We start from the raw sequence: 16,878 nt of genomic DNA, 5'->3' as shown, positions 1-16,878 counted from the left end.
TAGGTTTGAATTTAGAAGAGTTGATATTCGGAGCAACAACACAGAAGCAGCAAAAAGGTAAGGTCACACAGTGATGGGATGTACTGGAAACTTCGCTAGACTTGGTGGTTGTTTAACAACCATTCGCATAGATTGCTTTTGATCGGCTTGACCAAGCTCACGAAAGCTAGGGGTATAACTATGAATATACGAGAAAAGAAAAGGGAGGCTATATGCTTTCGCTGTGGAATAGTATTCACACAGAACAGGGACCCCTAGACTCTCTTGCCTTGCTTTAGTAAGTCGCCAACTTTGGGCGGCAATACCAAGGCACTTCTGTCGTTCCGTCTGTAAAAGTCCACGACTGCTAGCGCCGTCTTCTCTGGAAGATCCTCTTGGATGAAGTGCCCAGCCTCCGGGAACACTTGTAATGCGTACTTGCCTGCATCGGGGCTTCAGTAAGCTTCATCTGGCTAGAATGAATGATACGGGAAAAGAGAGAAGCGTTTAACGTACCCTGCATCTGACCAATTGTCAACTCCGTGTCTAACCTGTCCGTGCCCGCCAACAGAAGCAGTTTCCCGCCTCTTGCCTCGAGGAACTTCTTGCTCAAGCCGACGAACCAGCCTTCCCAGAACGGCTGCGTCGCCGCCAAATCCGTTCGCCATCGCCACGGTCGCGTCGGGTCGATGGAGTCGTCGTACACCAAGAGCGCCGGCACCGACGTCCGCGCCGACACCGAGTTGCGGACGGTGCGCGAGCGGATATGCCAGTCTATGCCGGACTGTAAACTGGCGAAGCCGGTGGGCCGCGTTGAGAGGTACGTGAGCATGCTTTGCAGAGCGTCCATTGCTGAGCCCTCCACCACATCCAAAACTCCATACCCGAGCAGGGCGTTGCCCAGCTTTCCCGACTTGGCTAGATCCGTGACGACGGCGCCGCCCAGCGAGTGTCCGATGAGAATGACGGGAGGAAGCTCAGGCCAAGACATCTGGGCTTTCGTCAGCTGTATGACGCTGAACAGATCCTCCGTCAGGACGTCGAGCTTGAGGTCGAGCTCGGTGCCGTCCGTGATGACTGTCGAGCCGTGGCCGCGAGCATCCGGAGAAAGAATGCCGGCTGAAGGGAGGCGTTTCCTAATCTCGGACGAGAGGGCCGCGAACGACAGGCCAGAAGAGCCGGCGCCGTGGTGCATGACGAAGAGTGGCCCCTTTCCCACAGGGGAATTGAGGTAGGCGTGGTACGTCACGGTGGCAGAGTCATCGTCTCCGACCTTGGGCTTCAGAAACAATTCTCGCTCAAAGTAGGTTGTCCACGGGATTTGCTCCAGCGTGCGGCCCCTCGACACACTAGAAGCGAGAATCAGCGTCCCCGCGCAATCGCAAATGTGCTTTCCTTCCTCAGGCCTCACGGCAATAGAGGGAGGGTGGAAAGCAGCAAAGGGCAGAAGAAAAAGTACGTTACCCTTGCGGCCGAGCAAAGAGGTTCTGACTCGGGGACGGGATGATGGTGCCGGTAGAAGAAGCAGAGGAGGCGGACGAGGCCGAGGAGGAGTCTCCGTCGTCCATGTGCTCCGGCAACTCGGGGAGCTGATCGGTCTCGGGTTCCTCGTCGAGGTCGTTAAGAGGCTCCGGCAGAGGATGCATGGGGTCGAGTTTCCTCTTGGCCCAAGCTCTTTGCAACTCACTCATGTTGGGCGGGCCTGAGGTCTGTCGAAAGCTTCCGCCAAAATAGATGGATGGTGTTTCTTCCCCTTCCCTCTTCCCTGTGCCTTCTATAGTACGGTAAAAGCAACTTTCGGCGCGGCTTCCGTTTGTGTGTGTGCTGCAGGCGTCGCCGACCAGCCGGGATGCCAAGTCGATGGTTGCAGATGCAGGAAAGATGGATGAGGGAAGAGATCAGAGACGATCAGAGCCGTGTAACTGAAACGGCCGCAAGATGAGCCCCGTCACACAGGGTAGAAGAAATGAACGCAGAGCAAGGCTGGAGCCGCCAACTTTGAGCCAAGTCAGATGCTGTGAGACCAACTTTGGAAGTTTGAGTTGCCGTCGTGGGGATGACGTTCAGTGGGGTGATGAGGGGCAGCCCTTTTCTTTCGCACTGTACAATAGAGTGTTTTGGATCTGCGGAATACAGTGCCTAGACGCAGTCTTTCGCACCCGCCGATATTGGAGACAACTGGACCCCAAAAACCTCGCTGAAAGAAAGAATGGCCCGTCCCTGCCATTTGTGTTCCTTCCTCGGGCAGCGACAGGACATAGGCGAGCCTTCCTGAACAGCTTCTTTGTTGAGCTGCCTCGAGCTTCTAATCCATTTGAGGAGACCGTTGTTGTACCTGAACTTATCACAATAAAGACACTCCAAGAGCCAATGGTCTGATATCATCTACATCGCCAACCTCCTCATCCAAACTTCACTCATCACTCATCACTCAACAGTCACATACTTCATACTATTAATTTGCGTTCCATTTGTAGGTATATACTTGTCCGAGGCCCATTCCTCCGCTATGCAAACCATCCGCCTTTTGAACCCCAAAGAAGAAGATTACCTTGCGGTCATAAAACGTGTGTATCCCCACAGGGGACATTGAACCTGTTTGGTTGTGTATGCGATTGATAATGACTGCATAAAAGGGTTCCTCCTATCCCTTTTCCTCTTCCACTTCACGACAAAGAGGCAAAAAAGAAACGAGAAACACCAAGAGGCAGCCGTCGATGTCATAACCATTGGTGTTTGCAGAGGGTGTAAAACGTTGTTGTGTATATCCGTAGATATTTCGAGAGAAAAAATGAGAGAGACGGACAAAGGATGAGCAGACCCAAGGAAATAAGTTTTTTTGAAAATATAAAATAAGAAATAAGGAAAGGAAAAAGTAAATAGGATATAAGTGGCTTCCTTTCTGGAATCTCTGTGAACAGCTAAGAGAGATCCATATGTCATACATTCCACACTTCTATGTTCATTGTCATTCCAACAGGTACACACACCAGTCGTGGCGTCTCCCTCCCGATTCTTTCACTTTTCTGTTCAGTGATATACACCCCGGTAATCGCCACCACCATAGCCGCCGTGGGGGTTGTGGTTGAAGTCGCCGCCCACGTTGGGCAGTGTTGGCGCCCTATCGGCGATGGGTGCCGCGCCGAGGACGAGGTTCTCGCGGCTTTGGTCGTGGTGGGCGTTGCCGTACGGCGTGCTTGGCGCCAGAGGGCGGTAGGGGGCGTTACCTGCTGCGCCCATGTAGTGATCGGGAGACTCAGGGCGGTGATCCTTCTTCTCGGGGACGCTGGACATAGAGAACGTGGTACCGGCCTCGGGATCCTTGCGGTCCATGAGGAGGGAGTTGCGGGCGTCCAAAGGAGTGAGGGTATCCATGTCGCGCTGCATCTTCTCTGCAAAGGAAGTCAGTAACGTATAATTCAGATAGCGTGGAAGTAGACTTACCCATCTCCTTTCTGCGCTTGCGGTGGGGGTTCTCCTTGCAGCAGGCGTTGATCGCGTTCCACATAATCAGAAGAGCGAGCACCCCGGTCAAAGCGGACTGAACAGCAATCAAGACGACACCAGTGACAGTCTGGGTGGTCTGCGCAATGCCAAATTCCTCGACAAAGACGAGGATGCAGGCAACAGAGAGGACGCGAACGACCTGGATGGTGATGTTGATGACGTTACCCGACTTGCGCTCAAAGGGACGGCTCCACAACAAAAGGCAAAGCATGAGTCCCTCAACGACGAGCTGGGCAGAGGTCTGGGCCATGCCGTGGCCATCGCCAGCGGCAAGAATGCAACCCTTGGCGAACAGGTAGACGATGACGGGGACGAAGATCCACCAGTAGTCCTTCTTGTAGGACTCGTAGAAGAGACTGTACTTCATCCAGTTGTTCTTGTCATCGTAGAGACCGCTGACATCGCCCTCGGCCTGCTTCAGCTTGCGAGCAGTGCTCCAAATCTTGTAAGAGAAGAAGGCGAGGATACCCGTAAAGATACCTAGACTGACACCAGCAAGGACCTTGGCAGCCCACGAGTCTCCGTTGGTAAACTGGAAGATGCAGTACAAGACCCAGATACCGTAGAGCAACATAATGAGCGAGGTGATGGCACGGGCAATGGATCCCCAGTAGTGCTCACGGAATCCGGCGAGACCCTTGGGGAAGTTGCCGAAAAGGGCCCAGAACTCGAGAATGACCTTGACGAGGAGAATTCCGACAATGATAGCAGCAATGACGATGGCGACGATGAGAAGAACAGTCATGAAGGTGTTGGACTTAGGGACACTGAGAGTGTTAACAAAGGCAGTGATACCCTGGACCTTCTGCTTGATAGTGGTGACCGGGTCGTCAGAGTCGCCGCTGGTGGTTCCGTTGACGCTAGTCTCAATCTCTCTCAAGACGAGGGCGTGGAATGTCTCGACGGCACGCTTGGTCTTGAAAAGGGCGCTGCCACCGTCGACAGTGGAGCCATCGGCGAGAATGAGAGTGCTATTCTTGAGGATCTCAACGCTGTCCTTGCTCAGATCACCGCCGGTCGCACCGCGGAAGTTGTCAATGGCGACCTGCATGTCGGTCCAGGGAATGATGCCGCAAGAGAAACCAAAGTTCTTGACGAAGCTGCTGTAGACGGGAGGGTAGCTGACGGAAAGCATGCCGTTCATGGCCATGCCCTGAAACCATCCGAATACCTCGGTGAAACTAGGGCTGATGGTACCAGCACCTCCGGTGCCGCTGCCACTGAGGGCGGCGCTGCCTCCAGCGAAAGCAGAGCTGACCGCAGACACACCGGTAGCGACAAGAGCGAGACCGGCAACACCGGCGGCAATGTAAGAAACAGCAGCGACGCTGGCAGTCTTACCGTTGGTGACCTGGGACGTGATGCAGGCGACCTCTTCGTTGGTGTCGAGGGTCTTGAGCTGAAGCTTGGCCTGAGCGGCAATATCGGGGACTGCGAAGGCGATATCCGGGACCATGCTGGCATACTCATCAGGAATTTTCTGAGTGCCACGGGCAGAGAAGCTGCCGGCGGGAACTGAGATTAGTTAGCATTTCCGTACCCAAAACGTCAACTCATTCACAGCCGGCACATACCAGGGCAGAGCTGCTCGACAAAGGTTCCTGCTTCGCATGGGTTGAAGGTGTTGGAGTAGATGGCAGTGCCATAGGCGCTGACATCCAAGATGGCTGTGACGTTCTGGACCTTGGAGCTCGTTCCTGCTACATCGAAGGTGACGGTCTTGTTGTCGTTGTTGTACTGAATATCAATCTTCTGGACGCTGATGGCGGTATCATTGCCGCAAGTCGTGAAACTGCTTGTCTTGAGGACGGAGTCGGCGAGGGTGCTAGAAGCAAATGCGGTGGCCAAGGCCAAAAGCCGCTTCGGGCCCCAGTTGGGCGCGGTTCGCGTCATTTTGTTGTGTTGTAAAGAAAGGTTGTGGTAAAAAAAATTCGTTGTTCGTCGTTCTGTCGGGAATCGAAATTGTTCCCCAAAGCCGTGTGATGGTGGGTATATCCAAAGTCTATACTTTTTGAGCCTCTTCGTGCTTCTTTCTCCTGTACTCCCAGCGATTGATGCCGTCCCTTTCCCTACTATAACAGACTGATACGCTTTGATAACGAGTTTGGTGGTGAGAGAGATAGGGGGTTCGGTGTTCGTCGGGGACCGAGTTGTGAGCTTTCTTTGGTGAATCGATTGATACTATTCGAGTCGTCGTCGTCGCGTCGGGAGGGTATATTGCGAGAGTCGTGGACCAAAGGAAACGAGCAACTGGAGTGTACTAGTGAAGTCGAAGGATTGTGAAATGGTAAGAGGCTAACAAGAAGCAAGCACAGCTTTCTACAGAATGACACGAGAGAGATGAAATAAAAGAGGCCGAGGATCAACCTGGAAAGAAGGGGAATATGGGCTGGCCGGGAGGTGCCTTTGCAGAGCCCGAAGGGTGTCGATGGGATGAGCCCGTATGAGGCCTCTTGTACGCCGAAATAGATGGATCAGCGGAAGCAGGTTGAAAACCTATGGTGGTGAGGTGGGCGTCGGAGGTTATGATAGATCGAGAGAGTGAGCAGTGTGTTGGAGTGTGAGAGAGAGTTTCTTCAACAGCCAGATAGGCAAAGAGAGAGACAGTGGCTGAAAAAAGAGGCTAAAGTCCACGGGCGGGTATATGAAACGAGCGAAAGGTGACGATGCTGAGAATGCACGCCGGTCAGGAGGTGGTGGTGGAGTGGGAGGAGGGAGGGAGGGAGCAGAGACAAGACGCAGAGAGAGACAGAGGAGGAAAAGGAACGACACGAACGAGCGAGAAGGGGAAGCGATTGGCGATCGATGGTTGGCGGGAGATGGGGCCCCAAGCCTGGAAGCGACCTCAGCGTCGTCTGTTCTCGTCCACGGGCCCCCCATGCAAAGAGGGACATGGACCCTGGGATGGCGTGCGGATTGGTGTGGATGGGGGCAACGCACGCACACCAGACGCACACGAACAACGGTACGAACAATCTGGACGGTCTCCGAGCCTCTCGCGCCCTCTTCCTCCTGCTTTGCTGCTTGACAGATTTCGCCCACAGAGCCACAGCTGCCAGCACCGTCTCTGATCCGTCTCCTCCTCCCTCCTCCCACTGGGACAAGACAAGACGGGGAGAGGAACCATCTGTGGGAGGTCGTGTTCAACATCCTGGTCGCCTCCACCGGGCGCAGGTTCGATTGGAACCTCGTCCCTGACATGATCCTTGCCCCATCCAGGCACCTCCAAAGGCTCCAGAGTCCAAAGGAACGTCAACCAGCCGGAAGGCCGTCAACCCTGGTCAAGGGCGTCTCTGCCCTTGCGCTGGTTCAAATGTCCAGTAATAGCCCAAGGATTGGGTCGACCCACGCAGCGGCGCTGACGACCTGGGTCCTTGGTTGGGTCCTCTTTGGAGCCCAGCGCAGCCAAACCAACCCATCATCTCCTTCCGTTCCTGATTTCCTCAGCGTGGTCTGGGGGAAGGTAGCGTGAGGATACCATGGCGCCAGACTGGCGGCGGCACTGACATTAGCATACCATGGTGCGGCTTGCTTGTCGCCGACTCTATCTCTCTTGGCCGTTCGACGGCGCGAGGCGTATTAGCGGCGATGGCGGGCGGCTACTGCGAAGAAGAGGGGGCGGGTAGTGAATACGACGACCGGTAGATGGTAAACATCAGCTTACTGTGGTAGAAAGGCTGCAAAATGCGCATTAGTTTTTTTTTTATTACGAAAGTCTTCTGTCAAAAGTGCAGTACGTACCGGGCCTTGATGCAAAGTGAAAACAGACGGCGGCGCAATGTCTTGCAAGTTGTGAGCAAAACCAGACGGGGGAGAAAAAAAAAGTCAAACTAAGGCAGCACCTGCACACCCCATCTGAGCCCCCCGCTGGCATCTGTCTAGGCCAGCCGTGGTGTCGTGTGGTCGAACAGTCCAGACTGGCCCGTCTTGGTCGAAGTCCTTGCTGGTGTGAGGAAACAAGAGATTGAGGGCCCGGGATTGGTGCAAGGAACAATTTTACCTGGAAGTGAGCGACGACGATACGTACCGACAAGCGACTTTCCTCAAAGCCTCGAGCATCAAAGTTGAGGTACTTCTTCCAAGGTGCAGGTTACCAAAGGTGCTCAGGTACCGCCTTACATAAGACACTTTACTTTTAACAAGCAATCACGCAGAGATGGGACCTGCCTGGCCTTCTCGCCTGCGATCAAATTACCGTTGGACAGGGCCGCGGCGGGCAGCAAGGAAGGTGATTGATACCCAGCTTTCCAATCTGCACTCAGCTTACAATGTACATAGGTATGGATACAGATACGTACAGTCTATCCTACGGAGCATTAAACGGCAATGAGGCACGGTAGACCTTCTGTATAAACCGCCATACAGATTCAAGCCGTCCAGGTTTGTATTCGAACACACACACTTTGCACGCCGTGACGCCATGCCGTGGAAAACGTCTGAACACCAAGTTAACCTTACATAAAGATACACGGTTCGCCCATTCTTTCTTGTGGAGTCTGAAACAATGCCTCGAGGAGGAGCAGGTCTCGGCAATTCCGCTCTAAATCAGAGACACTGAGGGACACCAGTGACCAACGGTGAATCATGAACATTCTCGAGTAATCCAACCTCCTCCGCCGTTTTCCCGTACATTGTCTTTGTTCTGTTGCCCGGTGACTAAGGTTCAGCAGTCGTCAGCGACCACGCGTGACGCCGAGCCCAGTGCCTCCTTGGCCTGGCAGATACGCGAGCGAAGAAAACTCTAGACTCAGGGGCAAAAACTAGAGCTAGTGCCGAGTGAAAGCCAGTAAATAAACGGTACCTTTTTATGTACGTGTACGGTGATGGACAGGCACAAACTCAACTCTGCATCCCACCCGTCCCAGCCCGCAACAACCGCACTCCGTCCGCGCGCCCCTGCATTGGCGTCAGGGGTCCCCGTCGAGGGGCTTAGCCAGAATGGGACTGGTGGATCGGCATGGGGACTGGTCGGGACGCCGGACGGCCTCGACTACCAGAACGGGGGGGCTTCCTCATCTTTTTCTGCCAGGTGGTGAGCCATAGGAACCATTGGCTACCGCTGTTCCAAAAGCTATGCGGCAGAAGCAGAGATGGAAGAGAAAGACACAGAGAAAGAGGAAGCAGGGAAGCCCGAACCAAATCATTCCCTGCCACCCCGGTCCTGTCTGAAACTGCGCCATCACAGAGAAGGGGGAGCAACCTCGTCTTTCACCAATGACATTGTCTGATCTATCATCAATTGTCCAGCTGTCAGCTGGAAATCTGGGACTCTGGGAGGCGGGTGGGAAAATTCTTGGTTGTGGTCGATTCATGAATTCACTGGAGCCCTCAGCCCATCCAAGTTTTTGCACTCCGTCATTGTAGAAACAAAACAGAATAAAAAAGACTCAAACACATTCATACCAATCGGTGGTTCTGATTCTGTTCGTCCTTCAACGTTCCAGCCCCCATTTGTCTTGGAGAAGCAGATGAGAATGATCAAAAGCCCAGGCGCTACGGGAAATTCTTGCCGCTGCCACGTTGATCAATTCAGGTCGGTCAATCTCGTCACAAGCCTGTCGAGAACCACAGTAACCACAGTTTATTAACGGGCTTAAACCGACTTTGGTCACTCATTGTGATGAGACCACTCTATATCCAGGTCGGCACATGAAAAGACAGCAATCAAGTGATGGGGACCGCTCGATTCAATCGGATTGCCGTTGGCACCCTACTAAGATTAAGAACCCGGATTACCGTGTAAAAATAACCGTTTGTCTTCCAACCCCAATCTCACACACCCCTCCTCATCTCCATGCTTCCGCCATCTCATCCTCACCTCAATGTCGGAATGTCCCCACGTCACAATCCAAGCCGCGTCGCTTATCCATCATCGCTACCACGTTCATATCGCGATGCTGTGTAGGGATGAGGACCAGTGCGTCTGCATTATCATGTACAATATCCGTCATCTCAGGTCCACATCAGCAAGACACTTTGCCCCCAAACCTTGGACAAATGTACGGATAGAGAAAAAAAATAAACAGAAGACACTGTGCAATCCTCGCGGAGGAAGAGGGCACGGTACTTACAATACCCGCAGGCACAGCCGCTGCATTGTACCTTACCTTAGCATGTGCGGCTATCTGTGCGTCCTGACTGTTTTTTAACTTGCGCAGTCACGCAACTCAGATGTAAAGTCAGGCAGGGCAATCCTGATCTTTCACACACGAGTTGAACCTAAAAAGATGATGACTTCGGATCACCCACTTCTTCCCATCCCATCTCCCGCGCCCGCTTCCCCCACCCACCTTTCCGTAGTCTGCTCACCTGCCATTGGAATGTCAACTATCGGTATGGAAGGTACGAATACGTCAGGTCAGGATGGCCCGTGAAATGCCCCCGGGAGGCCTGCCAAGCCCACATTCCAACCCCCTCAAAGCTTGCTTGCCCATTGTCCAACATTCCACAGGCTCTGCCCTACCCATACTCGACGCTGGCACCGACCATTGCTTGTCCTCCTCTAGTCCTGCAGGATACTCGCAGCCTTTGACAGCCTGAGCCAAGTGACGAATTTTTACCCCTCCGTCCGTCCACCGGCTCCCGTCCGTCCCGTCACCGCAAAAGAAAGTCCGGGCAAACAGGCGAAGGCGCAGTCCGGTGCCGTGCCGTGCATATGCCACCTCACTCCTCCCAAGCCGGGCATACCACGCCGTCTCATCTCATCTCCTCTTACCTATAGGCTATGTGAAGATGTGCAGATACTTCCGTGCTCTGCTCTACCGAGTTGGAGTATGCTGAGCTCAGCTCATCTCAGCTCGGGCCTGGAGCCTCGGACGGCAAAGCAAACGCAACACAAACGACTTGTGCCTCAGAACCCCCGCGCCAAAACTGCCTAGACGGACGCACCGCCCCCTTGGGCCTGAGTTGTCAATCCTTTCATCCGATATTGACGGCATGTCACACCTACAGACCCCCTTTCCTAGCATATGTACGGATACGCAAAACGCCAAAACCTTGATCTTTTTATTTACCCCAAGGGCAACCTTCTTTTTTCCTTCGAAAGGTTACATCCAGTTCGCACGCCGTCGTCAAACAAAGCCTGTTTCTTTCCTTTTTCCCCTCCAATGGTTTCGTCAACAATATGACCTTCGAGTTTCTCTACAAACATCGCCGAAACTCATCGAAGCCCCTGATTTACCCTGATCTACCCCCTCCTCCCATCCATCTCTGTCTCACGGCTTTCCTTCCCGACGGTGGTACCTTGTGATTGGAAACACTCTCCACAAGGGGCGAGAGCAAGTGAGGGGAGCTGTCTAGAAAAAGTAAAAGTGACTTCATCGCCAACATCCCCAAACTATGACTATCAACTACCGTGATGTCTTCCCAAACTTCCCAACGCCCCGGAATACCCAAACGTGTCTCGGGCTTTAAGCGCCTTCTGTCATCCCACCAGACTGGTCTCGTCGGAAGAAACGTACGTAGGCCTCTAGGACGGCCTCCCCGGACCCCTCTCTCTCTCTCTCTCTCTCTTGCTCACTTCTTCGTCATTGTCAAGCATCATCTCTCGCTTGCGTTCTCACTGCCACCCACACGTACGGATATTCATACACTCTCACTGTCCTGTAGATAGGCCCCCTCCATAAACTGTTCTTCGCTTCTGGACCCCGTACCGTGCCCGCGGTATCTGTCTTTACTCTCAAACGATCGGCGACGATGACGACGAGCCACAATAGTACCTTCCAGCTATAACCTCTGTGCCATACGGATGGGTACTCAATAGACACCCAGCGGAAAAGATCCAAGACCTGAAATTTTGACATTGCTCTCGCGCCTTGAGAGACAGGCAGTGCAACTGAAAATGCTTCATCCCCGCCATCTTCTACGTTGAATTTGGTTGTTCCTCCTACTCTATGAGAGGCATCCTTGGCGCGGTATATATACAGTATAGACACCATCAACACGGCCTTCCTCCCACGGCTTGGACACAGGCTCCCCAGAGCTTCACCCTCACATCTTGAGTCCCCCCCCTCTTCCGAGCGGCCCCCAACCAACCACAACCCAGAACCCGTGATGGAAATAGATTAATAAAAGCAAGCAAAGACTGTCACCAGTATTTCCCAGCTACCCGGCCCGGCGCCCTTTTCCCTGCTTTTTGTCTGTACTGTATAGTATGTACCTGCGCCTTATGCAAAACGGTAACAACATATCAAAGGGTATCCCGTACCCCGACAATCAGGCACCAGATCCAGAATAACCTCCGTCCGTCCCAGGTCCCGGTCGGAACCCATCGAGACAAGGAAACCTCTAGTGATCTGTTCCTCCTCCATCAGACTTGAGCCTGTGAGAGCATGAACCGTGGAAAGAAAAGAAGAAAAAAAAAAGCTTCGTCACTTTCACACTCACCACCAGGCTTCACCCGTTCGTTCCGCCCTGGCATTCCACCACCCCAACCATCATACCTCAACCACAATTCACTATCCATACACAAAAACTTGAACCGCGACTCCGCGGTCGCCCGTTCCCCCCTCCCCCTTCCCGGCCCGCGGCCCGGTAAGTTTTGCCGCAATTGCGCCTCGTATGAAGCGGGTCTTCCTCCCCTCCTTAGGTATACAGCGACCTCCCTCCTCCCTCGAGACTGCGACGCCTTTGCCTTGGAAACTGTGGACCCTCAGAACCCAATAGCTCAGTGTTGGTAATCGAGGGGGCTTCAATATCCCAGAAACTTGGAAAGGTTTGTTCCTCGATAAAGTCGGATGGGTAACCTCCGCGGGTGTTGGAAGGGGGGGTCCGACGAACCGTTCGACCCGGAAAGACATGAACACGCTGATCCAACGGGAGTCAAGAGCACCCGTACTCCGTAGATACTTTTGACTGTGGCACTCCGTACTTCGTACCGCTCATTGGGATTCTCTGGAACATCGACTGGAGTCACTGGACCCAGGATGCTAAAAATGCTTCTCTGGTGGGGACCAAAAAAGCTAGGTTGGAACTTGGCACACAGAAAGGGTATGTCGCGTCCGTGTTCTCGCGCGCTATTGAGCGGGTTAAGATGGAATTAGGTACGGATATAAGACTACTCCATCTTAGCGTTTGCACTGGAAGCATATGTATGGCCTTATGTAAGTAAAGCTCAAGTGGTGGTACTCTACTAATTGGCAGATATATCATTGAGGTGTGAGAGCACAATGTAAAACATAAATTGTCCAGATATACAAAAGACTCGCTCCCATAGTTCTGGTACTCAAAACTCGCACTCTTTCTCTGCGTAACATCCCCAGCCACCATAGTGCATGGCATTATTCAGCTTAGAATATTCTGTGACGCCGTTGGCCGTCTATATTTCTTCCCGAACCTCCATCCTGAGCGCCACCGTGCTTGCCCCAATACTGGTATAGGCCGTAACATCGATACATCGTCAAGCGAGGGCCATGTCCGGCGTTCGCATTCCATACAGATGAATAAAAAGAATCGCACTAAATTGCTATGAAAAAGGGTATCTAAATACGCGATCAGAATGAAGCGAATATTTCATGGCCTCAGCATAGACACACAGATACTGCATGATCTACTGTGGTGGGTAGAACCCTGAACCACCTTGGAGAGGAGAGTGAGAGTAGGGTGAGATGGATCCTTGAGAATTGTACTGGTTCTCGTCAATATTGCTCTGCCCCATGAGTCCATCATAAGCCATGCCTACACCCATCTGCCCAGGTTGGTGTAGTCCCAGGGCGTTGTGGTCGAGTGCGGGAAAGGGCTCAGTCTCTTGCGCCAACGACATGTATTGTTGCTGGGCTCCCATGTATGAAGCGGCAGGCATGGCCACGTTGTTTGTGTTCTGATATTGGTGGTTGAATCCCTGGGTTGCTCGGTTGACAGGCTGCATGCCCATCAAGTTCTGAGCCAGTGGCTGACCAGTGTTCGGATACTGGGATGAGTACATGTAGTCTGGGAACTGGGAGTTACCCGTGACCCCTGAGAACCCAAGATTATTCATGTTTTGGTATAAACCATTGTTGTTCGCCATCATGGCGTGAGGTTGATACGACGACGGGTTCCCATAGTTGTGAAGAGATGGCTCACTCTTGACGACTGACTCATCCAGGGGAGTTGGCGCATTGAAAGGAGCCCTGGGCGGGGGATCTTGCACCGGACTGATGATGGTGTCTGGCTCCAGCTCCTTAGCAGCGACCAGACGTAGGATAGGTAGACTGATGTGCTCCATATGCTTGGCCAGATGGACCGTCAACTTCTTCCACGTGGGGAATTGCTTGCCACAGAAGCGGCAGGGCTCCTCCTGTGGCCTCTTCGTTGTTTCGTGACGACACTGCTCTACCTTTTGCCACGTAGGATCGATGCCACCAGCTCGTTTGATAGCGGCTTTAGTCTTGTTCTTCGGTTCGACGAATTTGTGTTCGCGCACAAGATGCTGTAAGAAGTTGTCCCGGCGGTAGCAAGTGTGCCGACAGTCCTCGACATCGCAGGTCCACCACTCTAGATGTCGATGGCCCTCATTCTCATGGCGTACCCAGTCGGCTTTACGCTTGAAGATCTTGGGGTCACGACATCTGTCCCAAGTGCAAGTGAAAGGCTGTACGTCCTCGTGGACATGCTTCGTCCAGTCAGAGGGCTTCTTGGGCTTCTTCAGCGTGAAGCAGAGCTGGCATTCAAACTCTGCCGGGAGAGATTGCGTAGGCGGCATGGGTATGTCCTGTGGGAAGCTGTCCTTGGTAATAGCACCCTCCACAGGGGTTGAGTCTCCATCTCCAGAGTCTGCACCCGTTGACAAAGGGTCGATGTCTCGTGAATCGCCTTTCTGGTCGAGCAGTACTGGACGACCACCACGAGCCAAACAGAACGCTCCGCACGTGCAGGCTTGTCCAATCCCAAGGTGCTTCACCTTGGCATTGAGGAGGCTCTTGTAGCGAACAACCTGCTGATGGGCGATCCGATCAACGAGGTAGTTATTGTTGCTTGCCAGATCCGGGTTCAGGCGGAGAACATGCGTTTGGAAGCCTGCAAAGTTTGGCGAGACATCCTGAATCAACTTGCTGGATTCGTCATTCATGTCACCATCCTCATAAAGGTCATCCTCGTCGTCGTCATCCTCATCCAGGTCAACATTCGTCGAGTTACTCTTGGCAAGGACAGCCACAGGCGGGCCGCCTGTTTTCCTCCACATGCCAACAAGGTTTGAGTGAGTGTCGTTTCCGCTAGCTTTTGGTAGATCCGACTTGCTCCTTGGCCGACGAAGTGTGTTTTTGACTTGTAGACTGCCAAATGGACTCTTTGGTGATGTGATGGGCGTGCCGCCGATTGAACCGTTCCGTGCGTGTGTTGTACCAATTGAAGCCACACTGCTTCCCATGGTGACGAGAGCGGTGTTAATACTAGGCGTAGGTGTCTTCTTGGACCCCCAGCTGCCAGTACGTGCGGTAGGCAGAAGATGAGGCAAACTCTCACGCTTCTCCATAGGGGGCGAAGCCTCCGATTTGGGAATGTTTTCGCCGTTGGTGCTCCTAGACCGCTTAAGCAGATGACTGGCACTCGGCCGACGAACGAGGCCGCGCAGATCCTTGAGGATACTTGGCCTACGACCTCCCTCGCCTCTGCTGATGGAAAGCTTCTTCAATAAGTTTCCACTGGTGACATTCTCGGTGTCCATGTCGATGACGCTGGGCAAACTGCGTCTTCGCGTGCCCCACGTAGCCGCTTTGGAAATGATGGATTCGTTGTCCATACACATTCTGTTGAATCGAGCAATTGCATCTTGCGAAGTTGCCGGCTGGTATCGGTCTGTGTCTGGGCCACTGATGGGATGTACAACGGGTGAGTCACCCCAGACGCGGTTCGAATTCATGATATGGAAATCCGTAGCCGTCATCTCGCCGCCGCGAGCTGTGAAATAAGTTTGCCCTGGTTGGTGGCGGTTTTCAGTCTGGTTGCCAAGATGGATGCCGTCTTCCCCAGCCATGGCATCGGGGCTAGCATGCAACCTGGTCTCTGGCCGAGAAGAGGCTGCGGCTGGGTCGTTGTTCAAGCTACGAGACAGCCATTGATCAACTTCCTGGTTCTTTTCTTCGATCTCACGGCGAGTCATAATCTCGTTTACGCTGGAAACTTCAGTAGACGGTCTATTCGTCGGATCCAAACCCCGGCGGCTGAACGATGTGCGTCTTGGGGTCGTAGTATCAGCGACTGGTCCCTGAGACGAGATCAGGTCACCGGCGGAGCTGACCCCGGCATGTGCTGTGGTCGAGTTCTCGTCATCTGGTGTGAATGTGCGCTCAATTGACTGCACGGGCTCGGTGGCATCTTTTCCCCACATGGAGACGGTCACTCGAGGACTTTGAGCAGCCATCATGGGAGGAGACGGCACTGCACTGTCCTCACTGGAACGGCCACTACCACTGAGATCTGGTGTCAATTGAGATGTGGACTGTGCGGCGAAAGTGGAAATCTGAGGAGGTTGGAATGGCTTTTGTAGCTCCTGAGGTGAGATGGATAGAGGAAGTCGCTCAGGCACAGACTTGGCAATTGTTCTCATATCGCTGCGCGGTGAAGTTGTGTGTAGTGAGGCCGTTTGCTCAGGGGTGAATGGATAAGTATTAGCGTCCAGGTTTTTGCTTCTCGCCTGAGAAATTGTGGCCTGGCCGAAGCTGTCGGTCCTGTGTTCCGGGTCCAGGAAAGAGGGCGTACCCGCTTCAGTATTGCTAAAGTCGACGCCAAAGAAAGGGTCCAGTCCATCATCCATATCGCTGAAGTCGCTCGAATGGTATTGGCTGTAGTTGGAGATGGACTCTGCTGGGGTATCGTTGTAGTTGGGTGAGACGGAGCTGCTCTGCAACTGGGACGAAGGCGAGAGATGATTCGGGTCAAATGAAGTGGCAGTCAGTCGTCGTTGACCACTGCTTGGTGGGGAGGGGTTGTGGGTATCGCTAGCTTGTCCATCGTGGAAGGCCGCGGGAGGTACGGCGTATGTCGAAGCCATGGCTACGACACGACGCGAGTGTATGTGGAAGACTGTAGCAGAGGCTAATCGTAATTTATAGGCCGGCTTGGTGTGAACGCACGATAGATCAGGCGAGACGGAGCCAAAGCCGATGACGGGACTACTCTTTGAGAGTTGTTAGAAGACAAGCGCTGTCATGTTCCGACTTGATTGAGTTGGTTGAGTTGGAAGCGATCAAATGAGCAGGCTGAAGGCGGGGGTTAGGCGACAGTCGCAATAGGGCTCAGGGAGCAGTCTTGCACCAGTTTGTGGATTGAAGGGAAAGGCACGAGACTGTGTTGACAAGGCGATGCGATACCACAGAGCAGTCGAATGTGGACGAGAAGAGCAGTCGCCAGCGAGCAAAGGGAAAGCCACAAGAAGAGGAGGCGGGCGTGGAGGGCGGCGGCGTTTGCGCGGCC

General features: G+C 53.4%; 3 protein-coding genes across 3 annotated transcripts; all 3 read right to left on the bottom strand.

Annotated features, from left to right (window-relative positions):
- Positions 1-254: 254 nt before the first annotated feature.
- On the bottom strand, positions 255-1,670 carry PPE1 (Protein phosphatase methylesterase 1; the record flags this gene model as incomplete). Its single annotated transcript, XM_053195116.1, has 3 exons — positions 255-421; positions 496-1,328; positions 1,444-1,670. 3 exons carry the CDS (start codon positions 1,668-1,670, stop codon positions 255-257), a joined length of 1,227 nt encoding a protein of 408 aa, XP_053047387.1.
- Positions 1,671-3,009: 1,339 nt separating this feature from the next.
- N0V96_001975 (uncharacterized protein) lies at positions 3,010-5,379 on the bottom strand (the record flags this gene model as incomplete). Its single annotated transcript, XM_053195117.2, has 3 exons — positions 3,010-3,371; positions 3,424-5,001; positions 5,061-5,379. The coding sequence occupies 3 exons, from the start codon at positions 5,377-5,379 to the stop codon at positions 3,010-3,012; spliced, it is 2,259 nt and encodes a 752-aa protein (XP_053047388.2).
- Positions 5,380-13,033: 7,654 nt separating this feature from the next.
- Positions 13,034-16,456, bottom strand: N0V96_001974 (uncharacterized protein; the record flags this gene model as incomplete). Its single annotated transcript, XM_053195118.2, has 1 exon — positions 13,034-16,456. The coding sequence occupies one exon, from the start codon at positions 16,454-16,456 to the stop codon at positions 13,034-13,036; it is 3,423 nt and encodes a 1,140-aa protein (XP_053047389.2).
- Between the last annotated feature and the right edge of the window lie 422 nt (positions 16,457-16,878).

Source organism: Colletotrichum fioriniae, assembly GCF_027942845.1.
Source record: "Colletotrichum fioriniae strain IMI 355084 chromosome Unknown scaffold_2, whole genome shotgun sequence".
Taxonomy (NCBI): domain Eukaryota; kingdom Fungi; phylum Ascomycota; class Sordariomycetes; order Glomerellales; family Glomerellaceae; genus Colletotrichum; species Colletotrichum fioriniae.
Note: the sequence above shows the minus strand (reverse complement) of the source record. Positions and strands in the feature narration are given on the sequence as shown.